Source organism: the organism of the source record quoted next (genome assembly GCF_019968955.1).
Source record: "MAG: Porospora cf. gigantea A chromosome Unknown PgA_NODE_6_length_103964_cov_336.45, whole genome shotgun sequence".
Lineage (NCBI taxonomy): Eukaryota > Apicomplexa > Conoidasida > Eugregarinorida > Porosporidae > Porospora > Porospora cf. gigantea A.
This window is the reverse complement of record NW_027151849.1, coordinates 17,875-35,543: the sequence shown is the minus strand read 5'-3', so window position 1 is coordinate 35,543 and position 17,669 is coordinate 17,875. Positions and strand designations below refer to the sequence as shown.

The window sequence follows — 17,669 nt, the reverse complement described above, 5'->3', positions numbered from 1 at the left end:
ATTTCTCATTGCCAAGAGTGGCCGACTAATCCCATATACTAGTGACGTGCGATGGGGCTACGCGGTAGTTCCACACGTTGCCTTTTCGGCGGTCTAGGCGGCTGATCCGGCTGCTAGCCCGTCTTTGAGTCAGAATGATGTCCCTCAGGTCCTCTAGAATCTCGCGGTTTAATGAGAAGTAGGCGTGCCTCATCTTGTGAATGTTCTGATCGATGAATGTGGTGTCGATCACGTCAAGGTCTGTGTGGCACCTCCACACTACCTCACCTAACCACAGATACCCATCACTTCTCGGTTCCTTTCTGACGTCTCGTCGAAGGTTGGGTGGTATTTGGACGTCGTTTTTCTGAAACATCTGCCCTCCAAAGAAGCTGAGGTTGTTCAAAATCCCAGCAGGCGCTGCCGAATCATGCGATGACCCTCGAGGGCGGCACAACCCGAAAACAGACCTTCCGAGTGCGTTCTTCCTGGATATGAACTCGGACCAGAACAGCGCTTGGTCGTCCGCATCGCAGAACAACGTCACGTTCGAACAGTGTCTTCGAAGGTCATCGAAGTCGCAGTTGACAAAGTCCTCTAGGTAGTACTCTGGGTTAAAAAGCGTGACCGTCAGCAGCTGCATCTGGTCAGAGGAGGAGGAGTCGCAAGCCGAAAACAAATGTGCCATCTTTGTAAACGACCGTAGGAAGAGGCGGGCACCCATGGAGTGGCAGATGAAGTGAATCCGGGTCACCCCACTGAACTTCAGCGCTACCAGGAAGTCAAGCATGGCGTTATGGCTTCGAGGATCCTCCGCAGCCTTCCTCGCTTTAAAAAACTCGAAGAATCCGTTCCCTCCAGGCCACGCAAATAGGAAAAGCTTTACGTAATTCGGGAAGTTCCCAAAGGCTGCCATCTGGCCGAGGACCTGAGCAGATTCGTGATGCGAGTTGTTGTACCCGTGCACATACACGACGATCTCTGGGACGCCATAGCGTTCCATGGACACCCAGTCGTCAACGGTTAAGTGAGGCTGATCAAGATCCGAGAACTATGTTAATTCCCCTCGTACCCTACCTGTTGTACAAGCTCCTCGTACCCTAGAGGCACAGTCCTAGGCCCATCACAGGAGCTTGTTACCCGGATCGTGGCTTGCTTTACATCCGCAATAGAATTCCACGCGGCATTACCTAACCTGTCGGACGTGCAAAGCGGCGCCCGTATCGGAAGGAGTGGGGCGGGAGAGTTTGACGTTGACTCAGAAGTACTTGGCCGCGACAAGTGTCTGTCCATTTGATGTACCGACTCATCTCGGAATAGAATCGACTCATCTCGGAATAGAATCGACTCATCCAGAGAAACCATGTCAGCAGATTGACTCACAGGGTTGAGATACACGATTTGAGGACTGGCCTCTCCCTCACGCTTGATGGGGAGGAACTCACTTAGGGTGGAGCGGCGCCGGATGTAGTCACCAAACCCATGATCCACTGGACGTGAATTCATCAGTCCGATGCACCTCAAGCCCTGTCTGTCTTTGTCGTAACAGAAAGTCAGTTCTTGTCGGGGGTACAAACCGAAGTCAGGCGTCTGGTTGACAGGTATGTTGGACGCTTACGGTGCATCTGAGCCTCCGTAGGCACCATAGGGCCTTCAGAAGAGTTTTATTCTCCGTTGGACTGTCACTTTCAGACGGGTTTCCCTGGTCCTCCAGGTCTCCGCGGTAGGTGTTGAGTTGTGATAAAGAGCGTTGCCCTTCAGGAAGCGCAAAGTCGGGGGCAAACAAGTAGGGCGACTCTTGCGGGATGCACGAATCATCACTGAAAAGAGGTTGGTGTCGAGGCAACGATCGGTGTGGCGCATTGTCAGGGACTCGTGATGACCAGTCACCTGGAGAGTTCTCTAGGTTGCCCGGTGAGGTCTGTTCGGACCGGCGATTGCGTCTCAAAGGAGACGCGTTGCCGAGTAGTCGGTCTTTCACAAACTTTGACAGACGCCTCCTCCCCATGTACTTGGAGGGGCTGCACAAAAGTGACTTTGGTGGGTAGAGAAACGACACCTGAGGGAAGCCCCTATAGAAACGTCCAGCTACGCTTGATTCCACGTTCGCTACGCCAAGACTCAGACGGTTCTGGGTGTTGAGTGTGGATTAGGCTCACTTTCGTGAGCTCGAAATGTACCCAACCGATTTTAACGCAGAGGAAGCCAGCTCCAGTGGATGACTCTCGACTCTTGTATGGTCCCGCCGGCTTCCCGTTGCGCCAGAACCCCACCACAGTTTCGCCTCCCGACGCTGGCTGCTTCCAGAACCCGAAGCCACAAGGTCTTCCGCTGTCGTCCACCTCCCCGACGTACGTGATGGTGGATTGCGTCTGGCCCCATGTGAGCTGTGTGTGGACGTCGCTGACTCCTCACCCAGCCCCCCGTCTTCTGGCAATCGATGTGGAGGCCTTTAGTGACACTGAAAGTTTTGTCACCGACATGGAGCGTGCGGAGATCTTCTTCCGGCGGATCCCATGACGGGACGAAAAGCATAACATCGCTAACTGCCAGGAATTTCCATCGGCCTGCAAAGATGGAGCTCCTCAAGAAGTAATACTTCGCAAGTCGCGGCGCTAACTTCTTGTAGAAGAAACCAATAGTGGCGACCAAGAAGACTAATACTGAATGCACCAGCATCATCCCCAGCCCTTTCGACTGATCTGAACAGAGACCGCTGTGGCCTCTGACTCGAACTGCATCCACCTTAGCCCCTGCGCTCACGGAATCCGTAGTATATGCTCGAGAACGCTAGATATCCGGCGGAACCGACTGCAAGGGCAAGATTGATCACATAGATAACCTTTACGAAGCCCGTTGGAATCTGTGCCAGGAAAAGGAATAGGACCGCGATGGGCACCAAAGACAATGGGATGACCAGCAGAGCATCTGCGCTGCTTACCTGGTCAGGATCAGGAGGCACTGGACAGTAGCGGGTTATTGCCACCATCGTCACCAGCTGCGTGATTACGACAAGCAACGCGACCTTCATCTGGGAGATGGGGATCTTTCGGTAACCCAGATGCCATCGGAGCCACGACCTGTAGAGCATGAACCGAATTGTGACCCCCATATGCGCGTCGCCCTTCTCAACTCCGGGGCCAGCCTCAAAGTCCTTCACTGAGCGGAAGTCATAATTACTGGTGGTCGACGAGGGAGATGTAGAGTGGGCGGAGGTTAACGAGGGTATAGGCGAGCGCGTACCTCCCACCACTGTTGAAAGATGAGTGCACAATGACTCAACATCTGGAATCTTAGGCTTACCGAGCATCAATTCAACGTTTGAATGAACACGACGTCACTAAGCTCCCTTTGGTACCTAACCTTTGGAAGCACCTCCGCGGGTTGGGTGGCTTGATCTACCTCCCTTATTGTGCTTCTCTTGATCTTGATTGCTGTTGCCATGACCGCCTTTACCGCCTCGGCCTCCTCGACCTTGAGGTCTGGTACCGCCGTCTTGATTGCTGTCGTCATGACCTCCTCTGCCACCTCGATGACCTCCTCGACCTTGAGGTCTGGTACCGCCGTCTTGATTGCTGTCGTCATGACCTCCTCGGCCACCTCGATGACCTCCTCGACCTTGAGGTCTGCGGCCGTCTTGATTGCTGTCGTCATGACCTCCTCGGCCACCTCGACCTTGAGGTCTGGTACCGCCGTCTTTGTAGCCGTCCTCATGACCTCCTCTACCACCTCGATGACCTCCTCTACCACCTCTGCCCCTCCGAACACAGTCGACTGAGCCTCTTCCACAAAACTCCGTTGGAGCCTCCGGAGCATCAATAGGTCCCACCACATCCAAAATCTCTTGCGGCAACATGGACAAAAACGTCAATGGGGATGCGCGATCTTGTGGCCCCCTTTCAGGGGGGGCATCATCCCAAAAAGTAGGATCGGGTTGCTTCCGCTCCTTTCGAGGCCTGGGTAACGCTTGTGTGATTTTGTCAGAAGATACTTTGGCGGCTACGCTCGTCTTGCCCTCTAGAGTTATGTTCCTGGAGGGAGCTGCCATTGCCGCTTGACTTCCGAGCATCAACTCTCCAACTAACTGACGCTGATCAGCGTCCTTAACGGTCTTCGGCGACTTTTTTCTCTGCTCCCAGCTCACGTAGGCTGGGGGACCCTTCTGCAAAGGAGTATACATTCGGTTCACAATGCCTGCTGAAACCGCAGCTGACGCGACTACTGGGTCATCGTAGATGTATCCGCCCTTCACAGTGGTGTGGGCCTTCTCTAGCAGCATGTAGGGTCCAATTACAGTGGCGCGGCGCACCTCAATCTTCGTCCCGATCATCAGCTGATCCACGGGTAAGAACGGATCCATCTCAATGGCACTGTGGGTTGTCGATCCATCGCTTAGCCTCAGCACCAACACTCTCGTCTTGGACCCTCCAGATACGGTCTCGTCAGCTGCCTTAACATTGCGGAGGGAAACGAGTTGGAAGGTTGTAGGGCCAATAAACGAGGGCGCCTGTACAGGGACAGTGGCTTGGGTCTTCCATTCCAATAAGTTCACGTTTAGACTGTCGGCAGGCAGTCGCTTCTCCTCGAAAAGCGGAGAGAGGCCCCAAGAAGACAGGAGGGAGTTCTGATTGGGCACCAGCTGCACCGTTGTGTCAAGACCCATGCCGGCGAAAATCGATCATTAGCTCACGATGACGAGAGTTCAGTCCAATCTGATTGGTGGGGATTTATTGCAAGGTGTAAACTGGTTTGGATAGGTGGTTCAGTGTGGGCCGTTACTGTGTGGGGCTACCAGCAAAGAAACTCCGAATTGTAATCCTAGATGTACCTCCCCCTTGTCACGGTCGGCCCTGTTGTGGGTACTGTCACAAGATCCGCAGCGATCGTGCTTCTAGAAGTGGATGAAGCCGCTGAGCTCACTTTCGAATTCGTTCCAGAAGAAGGCTCGACCATCACCGTATCTAAGGAGTTCGAGCGTTTCCGTGCGACCACGGTGAGCGCGACCGGCTTGCAGGCTGGAATGAGGTACCATGTTAAGGTTTGTGGACTTGCTGAGGGGCAGTGGTCGGACAAGGTGTGCACCTTCAAGACCACCCCTCAACAGGTGTCGAATGTGAAGTTTGTCGCGCTCTCCTGTAACAGATTCACTCGGCTGCTTGAAGGAGAGGAGAATCCCTGGGGTCGGGTCCACCAGTACGTACAGGACAATGATGTGAACGCCATTCTTCACCTGGGGGATCAGGTGTACACAACCGCCAATGGCTATTTAGAACGGGCAGTCATCGCTATGGAGAACTTCGACAAGCACAATAAGTACTCTCAGAAGAAAATGAAGAAGCGCGCCCTGGATCAACTTCGAGAGAGCTACAGGGAGACCTGGAATCAGCCCCACTGCGAGCCTACTCTCGCTGCGGTGGCCAACCACATGATCTGGTCAGACAATGATGTCGCCAACGACTTCACCACTATGAAGGACGCTAACGGTCGCCAAGCCTACACCCCCGATTTCCTTCAATGCGCCATGAAGGTCTACCGCGAGTACCAGGCTCAGCTGTACAACCCCAAATGCAAGGGCTTCCTACCTCGAAAAGACGAGCCCATTGACGAGCTGCAGTTCCATCGGTACGGACCTTGTGGAGTTCTGATGTTGGACATGCGTGGAAACCGCATAACCTCCGAGGGAGTTCAGAAATGGGACACCATCATGAGCGATCAGCAGTGGTCTGCAGTGAAGAAGGCCTTCAAGACTACAGGTCTTTCACTGATGATCGTTGGCGCCGAGATTCCCTTTGTAGGAGATTCTCCAGCAGACATCCAGAAGAAGGCCGAGAAGGTCGATTTCCTGCGTGATCATTGGCCCTACTCCGAGAAGGAGCTCAATCAGCTCCTAATCCTGTGTTTCGATTGGAAGAACGCGGCGCCAGGACGCGAGGTCGTGATGCTGGGCGGCGACATCCACGTGGGGGTCAACAGTGTGATCTACGACGATCAGACGGGTCTGGAGATCAAACAAATCACTACGAGTTCAATCACGAACCATGTTTGTCCCTTTTTCCCGCCGCTGGAGGGTCGGGTGAATGAGCGGTTCCACTATGTGCACAGTCCGGTGCCTGACGAACGAAATTACTGCACAATAGACGCCGATTTCGATCCCATCACTCAGGAGGTGACTCGCTGCGATGTGGTCCTTGAGACTGTCCCCACCCTAAAGACACAGAAGAAGGCCGCAGAGGTCGTTGAGGGCGACGATCGCCACCCTGGACTTAAGGATAAACCAGACACCGTTCTGGGGTCGTTCGTAACAAAAGAACTGCAGGGAGAGCTCCGCATTCATGTTCGCTGGGCGAAGGGGCTATTCCACTTCGACGAGATGACAGAACTGCAGTCCACCTTGAGGCTCTCGGTTCCTAGAGTCGGCCACTTTGAGATGGGGCCTTTCACAGGAACCGACTATCAAATCGACGAGAAGGTTGCCTTCGACGACATCTCTACAGAAAACAAGTTTATGGTGTTAGAGGCGTATGACGTCGAGGAGCAGTGCAGCATTGGCCGCGCCACGCTGCCTTTGAAGCCGTTCAGTGACGGTTGGTCGTCCTTTGATGGGGAGGTGTTCTTGCACAATCAGGATTTCCGAGGGCGGCGAAGTGCGGGGGTGATTTCGCTGAAGGTCAGAGTCAAGTAGTAGACGACCACGTCATTATTAAACCCAGTTTTGTAAGCGTAAAATACTAGGAAACAGCACTGGCCATTTTCTTTTTTAACACTAGGAAACATGCCATTTTCTTTATTAACAGGCATGCCGAAAGTGTCAAGAAACTACGACTACCAGCGTTTTAACTGCAACAATTTTAGCGTACACTACTAGGAAACAGCACTGGCCATTTTCTTTTCGTAGCACTGGAAACGGCATGGCCATCTTTTTTTTTATACCAGGAAACATGTCTTTTTCTTCTTTTGGTAGCAATTCAAACGCCATGATAGTTGACAACGCTTCGCAATGGGCCAGGATAATTATCCGAAAAAAGAATTTCGTTTCTTGTGGTCGCAGAACACACAGTGGTCAGATCTGCATCTAGTGGAGAGGTCCTCGCTGTAAATCCGCTTAGACGGAGCAGAGAGGTCGAGGCCAAGGAGTTTGACTAACTCACCGGCTGAAGCCCGCTTCTGCTCCTCCACAAGAATGTACTTAAAGACAACCGCTTTCACCTTTTCCACAAAGGGGGGACATCGCTTGTTCCCCCATAAGTACATATCGAAGCCTAGAGTGGTCCGCATCCCTGGCTTCATATTGGAGTCGTTTATAAATGGATGGATCTCCTCTCGGATGTTACGTATGATGTGCTTGGCTTCTTTCTTTTCACTCACGATCTTCCTTAGTTGACCTTTGATTCGAGTGCTGTGTTTGGTTGGAAGCAGCAGAGTCAGCAGCACCACGCCAAATGACCACATATTGACAGCCCCTGGAGCAGGTACCCGCAGGGTAGAAATATTACGCCTGCTCTGTCGGAGACGATCCAGCAGGCAGGGGTCCTTATACATTCGGGTGCCAAACTTCTCAGACTGGCATTTCCAACGAAAAAGAGTACGCATTGGTGAGTTCTCATCGGTGAAACAGACCTTCCCCTCGCTTTCAGTGTAGAACGAGTCCCAAAAATCAGCAAGAAGAAACAGGTATCCTTCTCCCTGCCTCACAAGAAGAATGTTGAGCAGCTTCAGATCTCCATGGGCAACCCCGAGCTGCTCCAGTAGTTGCATCTGGAATAAAATATCTTCACAGAAAGAGATCAATAGTTGTTCTCCGAAATGGAATCTGAACGGGTAGTAGGCGTCGCAGATTGCCCTTGGGAGAATAAGACAGCTATCCGTCACAATAATTCCTGCGACCTGCTTTGGCTCCTTGTCCTCGGTGTCAAGCACACTATCCTGGATCTCGAACGTCGGTGGCAGTAGCCGAGTCGGGGGGATCAACTGTCGCCCAGACAATCCAGCCCTTTTCATATACGTGTCAGCGACCACCCTCCAAACATAGCCGATCAAGTCACATTCGTGGCGAAAATTACACTCGACCCATGACCGTACCATCTTTTCACTGACACCGCAGTCTCGGGAAAGGTAAGAAATGTACGGAACCGGTAGATTCGGCACGGCGTACCGAGGAATCTTCACTACGACGGAGTCGTTGTGATTCACTGGCAGCCAATAGCAGAGAGCGTCGCGTCCTTTGCCAAGGAAATTTTTGTCCGTCGCAGTAATCTTACGGCGGGAATGTGATTGGTGATTTTCATCCGTCAATGGAGGTTCGCGAGTCAACAGAAAAGAGGCCCAATTCTGACTAACCAGAGAAGCCAATTCCACAGTGGATTCCTGCTCGATTGGGAAGTTTGGAGATACAGCGTGTTCGCTGGACCCATACTGCGATTGAGCTGAAGTGCTCGGCGTGACGATAGGTGTCTTTGCAGGTTCCTCCTTAATGGGCGTCGCCTTCGTAAAGAGAGAACTCGCTCTCGACGCCAAACGCTTTGTGAGCGATTTGGGCTTTCGCGACATCGGACCAAATCTACGAAATATTAGTGGAGTCTCACATTGCAGAATATCACCCGAGAAGAAGTGGGTCGAGTGATCACACGAGAACCAGAGGTCGCTGGTGGCAAACCACAGAACGCCCCACTTTCAGGACTGGACGATTCAACCCGCCGACGCTCGCTTCTTGCGAGGGAGCTCTGAACGTGAACGGAGTCTTTTAATTGCTCGGTAGATTCGTTCCACTTCACCTTTCGCGGAGGCTCCTGGAGACAGGAGCCTTCGTGTTGATTGGGCCCAGTGGGATCTACAAAGAGACGCAAAAGGCGAACCGCCTCATCATCGGTCACCTCGAGTAAGTTGATCTCTTTTTCGCGTTCTGCGTCTTTCGAATCCTCAGTATCTGAAATCTCTATTACATCTTTTGGCCGATACGATGCCTTGCTTTTGCAGGCTACCCGTCGTAGAGATATCTCCGCCTTCACACCGACCGCCATGACTACAATTACGAAAATATGGAAGGGATGTCTCGGATCTTCGCAACAGCTACACTTGCAAACTCGAATTGATCTTACGTCAGAGAAATAGAATCTATTTCATGGAAGCTGACGCCTTTGAGCTGGTAGATCTGGATGGAAGTGGGCAGCTGAATCTTCAACAGCTACATGAAGCCTGTTGTATAGGGGGATGCAACCTGAGCCAGGGACAGGTCACGGCGTTGTGTGAAGTCGAAGGCGTGAGGCCGCCAATAGACAAGACTAAATTCAAATCCCTGCTCGCGGCTTCCCTCATCGCCAAGCCATTGACACAACAATCTCTTTTGAAGAGCCTCTCAGTTCTGGACCCATCCAACTCCAAAAGAGTCGAGTTTCCCAAGCTTTGTCACCTCCTAACCATCTATGGCGCCCACCGCTTGACAGAACAGGAGGTGAGCGACTTCCAGTCTGTAATCGGATTGGTTGGTACCGGAGACATCGACACTGCAACTCTTGCAGAATGTCTGTTGAAGCGCCTGACTAATACGTAACGTGCGTCTCCAACTCCTGAAAACGTTTCAGATAATCATCTCCTGTCTTGCGATTCAGGTCGAAGGCGTCCATCATACCGTCCAAAGCCTTGCTGGCTTCAGGACCCGCTCGGAAGAACTCCACTGCAGCCTCCCAGCTCCATCTGTCAATGCTGCTGGTCATCCAGTCCACACGCTCTGCATAGAACTTCGGTCTTGTCCCCATCATCGCTCTCGACGACTCGACGAGGTCCTTTACGAAGTCTTCGCTTGGGCGCTTGCCCTCTCGGAGACGTTCCAAGGCTGGGTGGTAGAATACCTTCAGCATGAACTGCACTTTAGGGGCGTCCTCTGTAGCCTTCTTGGTGCATAGTGCCGGATCTCCAGCGGATTTCATCGAGAAGTATGAAATTACTGTCCCCGTAACGTTATTTCGTCCTTGAGCCTCCATCTGAGCACACGACAGGAAAAGAAAAAAAAAAGCTGCCTGCTCGCGTGGCCAGACCTTCTTGGGGTCCTGATCAATGGTCTCACGTAGGAAGTTGCACGCCCAGATAAATTGTTTCACGGTTTCTGGAGGTAGGTTATCGACCATCTTGGACTGGTCCTTAGTTGTCAGCCCACTGAGTGTGGCGGCCTTAGCCGTGGTCTGGATTCAGTAGACGCCAGACACCCACCACAATCTTGCCCTTTCGGAGGGTTGGCGGTTTCTTTTTTTGCGGGGCGAGCATTGCCTTGGCAATGTCGACAGCCTTAGGAGGCGGATGTGCTGCGGCTGCTTTCTTGGGCGCCGTCACCGGTTTTTCTGCGATTGAGGGTTTGGCAACGGGCGTAGGAGGGGCTTGTGGTGCAGCTACTGGCGCCCTGCCTGCTTCAGCAGCTGGAAGAGGAGTACTATCAGGTATAGGTGCCCTGTCTGCCTCAGCAGCTGGTAGAGAAGTACTATCAGGTACTGGTGCCCTGTCTGCCTCAGCTGCTGGGAGGGGAGTGCCAGGTACTGGTGCCCTGTCTGCCTCACCAGCTGGGAGAGGAGTACTATCAGATACAGCAACCTCCTCGTCTGAATGAACGGATTCCACGGCAGGCTCCACTAAGCCGGGATCTGCGTTAACCTCCATCTCGTGGCTTTCGGCAGGAGAGGCGGCCTCGCAAGGGGCAATCATCTCATCCGGCATTTCCGCCTCATGGTGTGTGTACGGAGGCGTCACCACCACAGCGCATACGGGCATTCCGTCAATATCTTCGATAGGGGAGCGTGTGCGTGGGCTTAGAGTGACCTCAACAAGTTGATCCGCGTGCTCATCCCATTGGCAACAGAACCACATAAAATCTGACGAATAAAACGTCAACCAGAAAGACTGCTTTTGTCTGCAGCATGAGCCAAGAGACTATCTGCCACTTCCTTAGAGTTAGGCCAACGATTGACCTCTCGTGGGAGGTGGAAGCTCGCGTATCGTTTCTTCAAGATCGCCTCCTTCTGAGCGGTTGCCGCGCTCTGGTGCTAGGCATTAGTGGCGGAGTGGACAGTAGCGTGGCCGGAAGGATTTGTCAACTTGCAGTGGACGGACTCGGGTCCGAGTATGAATTCGTGGCGGTACGGCTGCCATACGGCGAACAAAAGGACGAAAATGATGCGCAACGAGCTCTGGGCTTTATAAAGCCTTCCCGTACTGTGGTGGTTAACATAAAGGAGAGCGTAGACCATCTTCATCATTCGACTCTTGAAGCTGTCCAGCACAAAAGTTCCAACGTGGACTTTATAAAGGGCAATGTCAAAGCTCGATCACGCATGGTGGTGCAGTACGAAGTGGCTGCCCTGTGTCAAGGACTTGTCGTGGGCACGGATCATGCCGCCGAGAACGTAGTGGGGTTCTTTACGAAATGGGGGGATGGGGCGTGCGATCTAGCTCCCCTGTTCGGGTTGGACAAAAGGCAGGTACGGGCAATCGGTAGGCATCTCGGAGCTCCCGATGTACTCGTGGACAAACCTCCCACAGCAGACCTCGAGGACTTCCAGCCGCTGTTGCCTGACGAGACTGCCTTAGGTCTGACATACGACAAGATCGATGACTTTCTTGAAGGACGGCCGGTCGATGCAGTGGTTACTCAGAAACTCTGTGAAGCTTTCCAACGGACGGGGCACAAGCGGGAGCCTGTTCCCTACCCTCATGTTGTGTATAAGGACGAGGACCAATGATGTGTACGTCTCGCTGATTAATCAAGTACACGCATGAATAGTGCTGTCAGAACAGCCCACCATCACTCCTTGGGCCCAATCCACCATAAACCGTGGCCCTCGGACTGCTGTTGTCTTGCCAGAGTTCAAGCAAAGAACTGAGTTATCGGAACCTAAAAAGAGCCGATCTCCGTTCCAACAGAGACACTCGACAGGGTCGTCACAGCTGAACATGTGGCTGCCGTCGATTATCACGTCATTGAGAGCTGAGTGTGCCAGTCTCCCTTCAGTATCGAACGCCAACGCGGTGACCATTCCATTGCCTGGCTCAAGCCGGAGTGGGCCCTTTCGAACATCGATTGTGACCACCCCACCTTCCAGACCACCGCAGACTACAAGAGAGTTTCGAGAGGCCACCGACGACACCAGGCCTCGCAGCTCCCAAGACGACACTGGCATCCCAGTTCGGGGGTCTACCAGGCTGAGGGATGGCTGGTTCTCCATGACCGGCATGGCTAGTATTCCGTCGTCGAGGCGCACCATTCTTGCCCAACCTCCTGGTCGTACGGAAACCACAGGCCGTGCAGTCTCACCAAGAGCAAATACTTGTCCCGACGAGTCCATCGCGAAGCACTCAGGGGCCAGAACCAGGGAGGTTATCGGATAGTCGGACACAGTTAAAGGCCTCGGGAACTCCAACAGAAGATCCCAGGTCCACACGATTCCTAGCGAGCTCCCCGAATACAGAGTGTCTGCTGTGATGGCGAGGCAGGCATGTGCCTCATTATGATACTGGGTCGATAAGAGCACTTTTTGCAACTGCTGATAAGAAGTTTTTGTAAGAGGGGCATTCAACACTTTTTTATAGAGGGGCATTTAGCACTTTTCCATATGTTGTAACTTCCACAGAGGGGCATTCAGCACTTTTGGCAATGTTGTAACTTTCCATAGAGGGGCATTCAGCACTTTTGCTAATGATGTAACTTTTCATAGAGGGGCATTCAGCACTTTTGCTAATGTTCGGTTGATAAGAGCACTTTTACCCACCACGACCACGGAAACTACCTCGTTTTTGAACGCCTCCTCGACCTCGGATAGGCCCTCCCCGACCTCGACCACCAGGCGCGCCTCTACCTCCACCTCGGCCCCCTCGACTGCCCCCTCGACCGCCTCCTCGACCTCTTGAGGGAGGGTTGTAACCGGGAAGGAACCTCTCAATTGGCAGAGTTTGCATCGGGTCAATGTAGAAGTCCGTGCCTGCAGCCCACTTTCCAGCGTCATTACCGTCGCTGGGAATGAACGAGAACATGTAACTCTTCGTGGGTCCCAAAATCTCGTCGATCTTGCCAACCTCCGTCTTGTCTTGTAGGAAGACCCTACCGAAAAAGTGAGGGACCTTTTCCTTGAGAGAGCACTCCACTAGAACTTGGCTCTCACAAGTGTGCATCATGGTACCAGCGGGTATGATAGAATCAGGGGGGCCCATAGGACCTCGGAATCCGCCCCCACGACCTCCTCGACCTCCACGACCTCCTCTGCTTGGACCTCCACGGCCTCCTCGACCTCCTCTATCTTGACCTCTCATTCGGACGGAAATGGAGATTTAGAGGTCAGGGAAATCCACAGGACGCAAGTGCAGAGATCATATGCACAGACAATATTGGCTTCAGATCATGTGTGCAGACAATATAGGTTAGAGATCATATGTACAGACAATGGCCAGGCACACACAGAGGAAAAGCTCGTTAATCAAATGTAACGGATGCACTGCAGTAGCCTGTCTTCTTTCAATTCTAATGCGCTTCCTTAGACGCAATGAAGTTTTCCATTCTGGATCAGGTCTACACTGCGCTCCACCGGGCTACACTTCACTCGCAGCGTGCACCGGCTAACGATTTAAGGCCTGATCAGCAAGGCGGCTGCTGATCAGGCCTTAAAGGTACGATTTCCGAGGATGTGGAAGCTGACCAGTTGCCACAAATACTGCGCGGCTCCAGACATCGTTCGCACAGTATCTGTGTAGAAATATAAAGCCACAAAGAGAGTTACTATGTAGTAGAATAGCATCAGGAGAACTAGGATACGGTCTACCGCCTCGTCTGTGACTTGAAACGGCCTCGATGGTTTTCTCATCCTAGTAAGCCGAATGGCTTCCTCCTTGGTCAGCTCCAAACGGTCGCTGGAGTGCAGTCCGCCTGTTTGAGGCCACCGATGGGGAATCGGAATAGTCGAGCTCGTCGGCGGAAGCCAATCGAGTTGGTTGGAATTGGGTCGTCTCTGCGTGGCCCATTCCCCTGATTCCGCCAAGTCCGATGTGGATGGCGACTGTGCCATACGCTGCCGTCGCTCTAGCATTGGCGCTGGCGACTCACTCGAGCGTTGAGAAGATTCACTAGGCGTTTCGTCCACAGGGGATAGTGCTAGCCCTCGTTGCATTCGCCGGCAATATTAATTCTCGATCTTTTAATGACACCGCTAGTACGCCGCTCTTTCGGCTTTTTCTTCCATGCGAAACCCGTTGGAATACTTGCCATTGTCTTTGCCATTGCTCTTTTTCTCGTGGCGGTCGCACTCCCAGTTCTCTACTTTTCAATTCTCCCTGGAGTCCTTCAAAACCAGCTGGACAAGGCTCACATAATCGTTAACGCTGCTGAGTTGGTAAGTCTCAACGAGGTTGCTGCTCATTTCATGGTGGCAGCCACTGTTATCCGTTCGAGCTCCGTTGGGTCCGCAAGGCATTATCCGAGTACCATTGACGTCCACATCTCCCAGGCCAGCGTTGGAAAACGTCTACTGGGATCGCTCACTACTCCCGCTGTGGAAATCCATGAGCAGGTGACCAAATTATATTCCTCTGTATTCTTTCAAGTGGATGAGTGGCCCGTACTCATGGATGCGACGAGGAAGCTTAATAGTAGTCGACCTCTGGTAACAGAGCTAATATCCTACGACTTCAAATTACGATCCCTAGGCCGAAGTTATAGTCTCGTCTTCGCTCGGGAGTACTCTCTTTCTCGTAGGTCAACTATGCGCATCTAAGCAGTTCCCCACAATTGGATGCCGTCATTCAACGTATCCGACATCGAAGACTTTCAGTTTCACGACAACGTTATCGACATGAGTCTGCGGTTCGTCTTGCTCAATACGACTATCCTTTCAGTGAAGGACGCTGTATTCATATCCGCCCCTGTTGTGCTGAACGGATTTCATGCAGGCACTTGCACCTCAGGCAATGTCCTCATTCGAAGGTTGAGCGCAGTTGAAGTTCCAGTCAAATGCAGACTAGCCTTGCCTTTTTCCGTCCTGCTGTCGGTTTTGAATGGGGAGGATGTCGAAGCCGTGGTGTCGAGCATCCAGTGGTCACTGCCGCTCGTCCCAGCCCCGCCAATCGACATTGCTTTCACCATTAACACCACTGTGTTGGCTGCCCTGATGGCTGGAGGATCCCCTGCACCTGCCCGTAGCCTTTCGGGTACTGCAAGAGCCAAGGTTGGACTTCTCCGCCTGCACACTCGCTTGAGCTCATTAAAAACACATACTTAACCATCATACCATTGTTCCTGTCGCAGATGCTTCAGGCGCTCTTGATAGTTGCGGGCACTCCCATCGTGAATCTGGCTCCATTGATGGCTGTTATCAGCATGTCAGCTCCCTCCTCCAATAACATTATTGTCTCTTGGAGCGATGAGTGTCTCGCTGAAGGCGACCCTTTATTTCTGCCGTCTGCTGAGCCACCCGACGACTTCAAACCAGAATCGCACATTCCTCTGTCGTGTCGAACGTCCTTCTCAGAACTGGCCCTTGTCGAGCGGAACCGCGCCGTCGGGAAGGTATCAGGAACGACAACGGTGCCCGCGCAGGTGGACTTTCTCCAGTGCCTGTTCATGGAGATCGTAACATCTGAGGATCGTACCTTCGTCAAGCTACTGGCAGGTCACAAGTGTGTGTTAGTTGTGGAGGACGACCGGGATGTCGAAAATACGCTGCGAGATCTCTCGGCAGGCATCCCCCATACCCCCGATGTTTCGAACACTCCTGAGGACTGGCTACGCAAGTCCTCTGAGTACAATGACCCCTGGGGATCATTACAGTGGTATTATGGGAGTTCGTTGAAGGGATCCAGCTACGACATAGGCATGGACTGGGTAGGGGCCTGGGGCCGCCCAAAACTCCCTTGGCCCTCTCCGGTGATGGTGTACACCAACGAGTGCTTGTTGTATATGCCTGATGTGCACTGGTTCCCTATCATCGTTCCAAACGGGCAACGCTCCTCTGGATGGGATTTCGCCGACAACGATTCTGAGCTCAGCATTCCCGTGAGCAATAGTCTCCACGGAACCGGAATGGTTTCAATTATCGGAGGCCTATCAAACAACGATCTTGGAATTGTGAGTTCGTGTCCATCCTGTGCCGTTTTCTGCGCTAAAGTCATGACTGACAAAGGAAAAATACGGCGCTCCGCTGTTATACGAGCCATGAACTTCAGTTCTCTTATCGGTATTCGTGTGGGTCTGCATGACTATGGGCACGCTGATTTCTCCATGACGGAACTACAAGCTTTCAGCAAAACGGTTAAGTTCGACCAGATCCAGGTAACTGCCGCTGGAGACAACGGCGAGTGGCTCGGCCGTACCCTATTCGAGTATCCTGCCTTGTACGAGACCGACAACATTGTGGTTGTTGGGTCAACGGATAGAAACGGACTGCTCGAGAATTACACCAACCGAGGACCCTACGTACAAGTTTTCGCTCCGGGAAGAGACGTAATCGCCCTCTGGGATTACAAAGCGGCGACTCCAGTGACAGCGACGGGTTCTGCGTGCTCTGCAGCTCTTGTTGCCTCGGCGGTTGGACATGCATTTGCGCACTTCCCTGCTACCACCCTCTCGGACATGAAACTGGCCATATCGCTGTCGGCGCCATATGGAAGGATACGGTCCATGGAGGGGAAAGCAGGCATCCTTGACGTGCGATTACTCCTGGATAACATCGAGCATGAGTCGCCATCAACGGACGCGCCAGAACCCAACGGCTCCAAAGCTGTAATATCTTCAGCTCTACTTGTAACAGCCGCGCTACTGTTTTGAGTTGATGTCAAAATGAAGCAAAGTTTTCATGCGGGCACACCGAACGAATCAAACGCAGCGTCCAGCTGACAAATCTTCCGCACCAGAGGATGGTGAGGACACTCAGTCTTGAGACTATCAAAGTGAGTTGCGGCCTCATCAGCTTTATGTTGGATGCTTCTCAGAACAACGAGATTCGCTCGAGCATCCCCCTTGTCGGCGTAGTGCTCCAGAGACCGCTGAATGTCCTCTTCCGCCTCCTCAACGTGTCCTCTGATCATGTTCACCAGGCCCCGGCCGACCAGCAGCTGGTCACCAGCCCTCGACTCGTCCCCTTTGGCGGTCATAGAGATAGCGTCTCGGAGGTAAACGAATGCGTCAGCGTAATTGCCTGTCTCCAGCGACATTACTCCCTCAGCAATCCTCACCAAAGGAGAGTCCGGTGAATCGTGTTGCAGACGTGTGAGGAGCGCGTCCGCCTCATCATAGCGGTTTGCATGGAGTAACAGCTGCATCATAAGGTAACGGTTCTCAATGGGCTGCACGCCTTGAAGCACATGCGTCATGGCATCCATCATAGGATCGCTGGATGCGTCCGGTTGGAACAGGGAACTGCATGCCGCTACCAGAAATGCTATCAGGGGATGAAGGTTATTGGCGCCTAACGCACGCAAAGCTTCAAAATCGGCGATCTCCTTTCCATTGGCGACCTTCTTGGCCAAACGAGCAGCCTTCACAAGGTCGGACGATCCCTGACTGGAGTCAATTACTTCACGAATGAGTTCCAACTGCTCTCGTTCAGCAACGGAAGTGACTGAAGCCGAGTCTATCGCTTCCAGCAGCGGCTCTCGAAACCCGCAGGCAAAACGAGTTAGGCAATCTTCCAAGGACATTAAATTTCGATTTAATTCTTCTGCAGTGA

At 52.7% G+C, this 17,669-nt stretch overlaps 10 protein-coding genes across 18 annotated transcripts; 3 read left to right on the top strand and 7 right to left on the bottom strand.

Annotated features, from left to right (window-relative positions):
- Positions 1 to 25: 25 nt before the first annotated feature.
- KVP18_002333 (uncharacterized protein) lies at positions 26 to 4,642 on the bottom strand (the record flags this gene model as incomplete). 4 transcript variants are annotated; one of them, XM_067953139.1, is made up of 9 exons in its annotated part: positions 26 to 240; positions 268 to 1,030; positions 1,057 to 1,569; positions 1,598 to 2,110; positions 2,139 to 2,366; positions 2,395 to 2,714; positions 2,743 to 3,264; positions 3,321 to 3,753; positions 3,809 to 4,642. In XM_067953139.1, the coding sequence occupies 9 exons, from the start codon at positions 4,640 to 4,642 to the stop codon at positions 26 to 28; spliced, it is 4,341 nt and encodes a 1,446-aa protein (XP_067806710.1). The 4 variants fall into 4 exon arrangements, with proteins under 4 accessions (XP_067806710.1, XP_067806711.1, XP_067806712.1 ...); XM_067953142.1 differs by lacking the exons at positions 26 to 240; positions 268 to 1,030; positions 1,057 to 1,569; ... (2 more) ...; positions 2,395 to 2,714; positions 2,743 to 3,264 and having other exon boundaries at positions 3,289 to 3,753; XM_067953140.1 differs by lacking the exons at positions 1,057 to 1,569; positions 1,598 to 2,110; positions 2,139 to 2,366; ... (2 more) ...; positions 3,321 to 3,753; positions 3,809 to 4,642 and having other exon boundaries at positions 26 to 982.
- Positions 4,643 to 4,801: 159 nt separating this feature from the next.
- On the top strand, positions 4,802 to 6,661 carry KVP18_002373 (uncharacterized protein; the record flags this gene model as incomplete). The annotated part of the gene is made up of 1 exon (XM_067953204.1): positions 4,802 to 6,661. The coding sequence occupies one exon, from the start codon at positions 4,802 to 4,804 to the stop codon at positions 6,659 to 6,661; it is 1,860 nt and encodes a 619-aa protein (XP_067806772.1).
- A 329-nt stretch (positions 6,662 to 6,990) lies between these two features.
- KVP18_002367 (uncharacterized protein) lies at positions 6,991 to 8,526 on the bottom strand (the record flags this gene model as incomplete). The annotated part of the gene is made up of 1 exon (XM_067953194.1): positions 6,991 to 8,526. The coding sequence occupies one exon, from the start codon at positions 8,524 to 8,526 to the stop codon at positions 6,991 to 6,993; it is 1,536 nt and encodes a 511-aa protein (XP_067806762.1).
- Positions 8,527 to 9,515: 989 nt separating this feature from the next.
- Positions 9,516 to 10,830, bottom strand: KVP18_002338 (uncharacterized protein; the record flags this gene model as incomplete). Of its 3 annotated transcripts, XM_067953156.1 has the most annotated exons (2): positions 9,516 to 10,154; positions 10,183 to 10,830. In XM_067953156.1, 2 exons carry the CDS (start codon positions 10,828 to 10,830, stop codon positions 9,516 to 9,518), a joined length of 1,287 nt encoding a protein of 428 aa, XP_067806724.1. The 3 variants fall into 3 exon arrangements, with proteins under 3 accessions (XP_067806724.1, XP_067806722.1, XP_067806723.1); XM_067953154.1 differs by lacking the exon at positions 10,183 to 10,830 and having other exon boundaries at positions 9,516 to 10,100; XM_067953155.1 differs by having other exon boundaries at positions 10,144 to 10,830.
- Positions 10,831 to 10,880: 50 nt separating this feature from the next.
- KVP18_002354 (uncharacterized protein) lies at positions 10,881 to 11,702 on the top strand (the record flags this gene model as incomplete). The annotated part of the gene is made up of 1 exon (XM_067953179.1): positions 10,881 to 11,702. One exon carries the CDS (start codon positions 10,881 to 10,883, stop codon positions 11,700 to 11,702), a length of 822 nt encoding a protein of 273 aa, XP_067806747.1.
- Positions 11,703 to 11,723: 21 nt separating this feature from the next.
- On the bottom strand, positions 11,724 to 12,557 carry KVP18_002377 (uncharacterized protein; the record flags this gene model as incomplete). Its single annotated transcript, XM_067953209.1, has 1 exon — positions 11,724 to 12,557. The coding sequence occupies one exon, from the start codon at positions 12,555 to 12,557 to the stop codon at positions 11,724 to 11,726; it is 834 nt and encodes a 277-aa protein (XP_067806777.1).
- A 111-nt stretch (positions 12,558 to 12,668) lies between these two features.
- Positions 12,669 to 12,962, bottom strand: KVP18_002368 (uncharacterized protein; the record flags this gene model as incomplete). The annotated part of the gene is made up of 1 exon (XM_067953195.1): positions 12,669 to 12,962. The coding sequence occupies one exon, from the start codon at positions 12,960 to 12,962 to the stop codon at positions 12,669 to 12,671; it is 294 nt and encodes a 97-aa protein (XP_067806763.1).
- Positions 12,963 to 13,607: 645 nt separating this feature from the next.
- KVP18_002340 (uncharacterized protein) lies at positions 13,608 to 14,036 on the bottom strand (the record flags this gene model as incomplete). Its single annotated transcript, XM_067953158.1, has 1 exon — positions 13,608 to 14,036. The coding sequence occupies one exon, from the start codon at positions 14,034 to 14,036 to the stop codon at positions 13,608 to 13,610; it is 429 nt and encodes a 142-aa protein (XP_067806726.1).
- A 111-nt stretch (positions 14,037 to 14,147) lies between these two features.
- On the top strand, positions 14,148 to 16,768 carry KVP18_002330 (uncharacterized protein; the record flags this gene model as incomplete). Of its 4 annotated transcripts, XM_067953134.1 has the most annotated exons (3): positions 14,148 to 14,697; positions 14,725 to 15,170; positions 15,251 to 16,768. In XM_067953134.1, the coding sequence occupies 3 exons, from the start codon at positions 14,148 to 14,150 to the stop codon at positions 16,766 to 16,768; spliced, it is 2,514 nt and encodes an 837-aa protein (XP_067806705.1). The 4 variants fall into 4 exon arrangements, with proteins under 4 accessions (XP_067806705.1, XP_067806702.1, XP_067806704.1 ...); XM_067953131.1 differs by lacking the exons at positions 14,725 to 15,170; positions 15,251 to 16,768 and having other exon boundaries at positions 14,148 to 14,720; XM_067953133.1 differs by lacking the exons at positions 14,148 to 14,697; positions 15,251 to 16,768 and having other exon boundaries at positions 14,739 to 15,224.
- Positions 16,769 to 16,794: 26 nt separating this feature from the next.
- Positions 16,795 to 17,640, bottom strand: KVP18_002358 (uncharacterized protein; the record flags this gene model as incomplete). The annotated part of the gene is made up of 1 exon (XM_067953183.1): positions 16,795 to 17,640. One exon carries the CDS (start codon positions 17,638 to 17,640, stop codon positions 16,795 to 16,797), a length of 846 nt encoding a protein of 281 aa, XP_067806751.1.
- Positions 17,641 to 17,669: the final 29 nt, after the last annotated feature.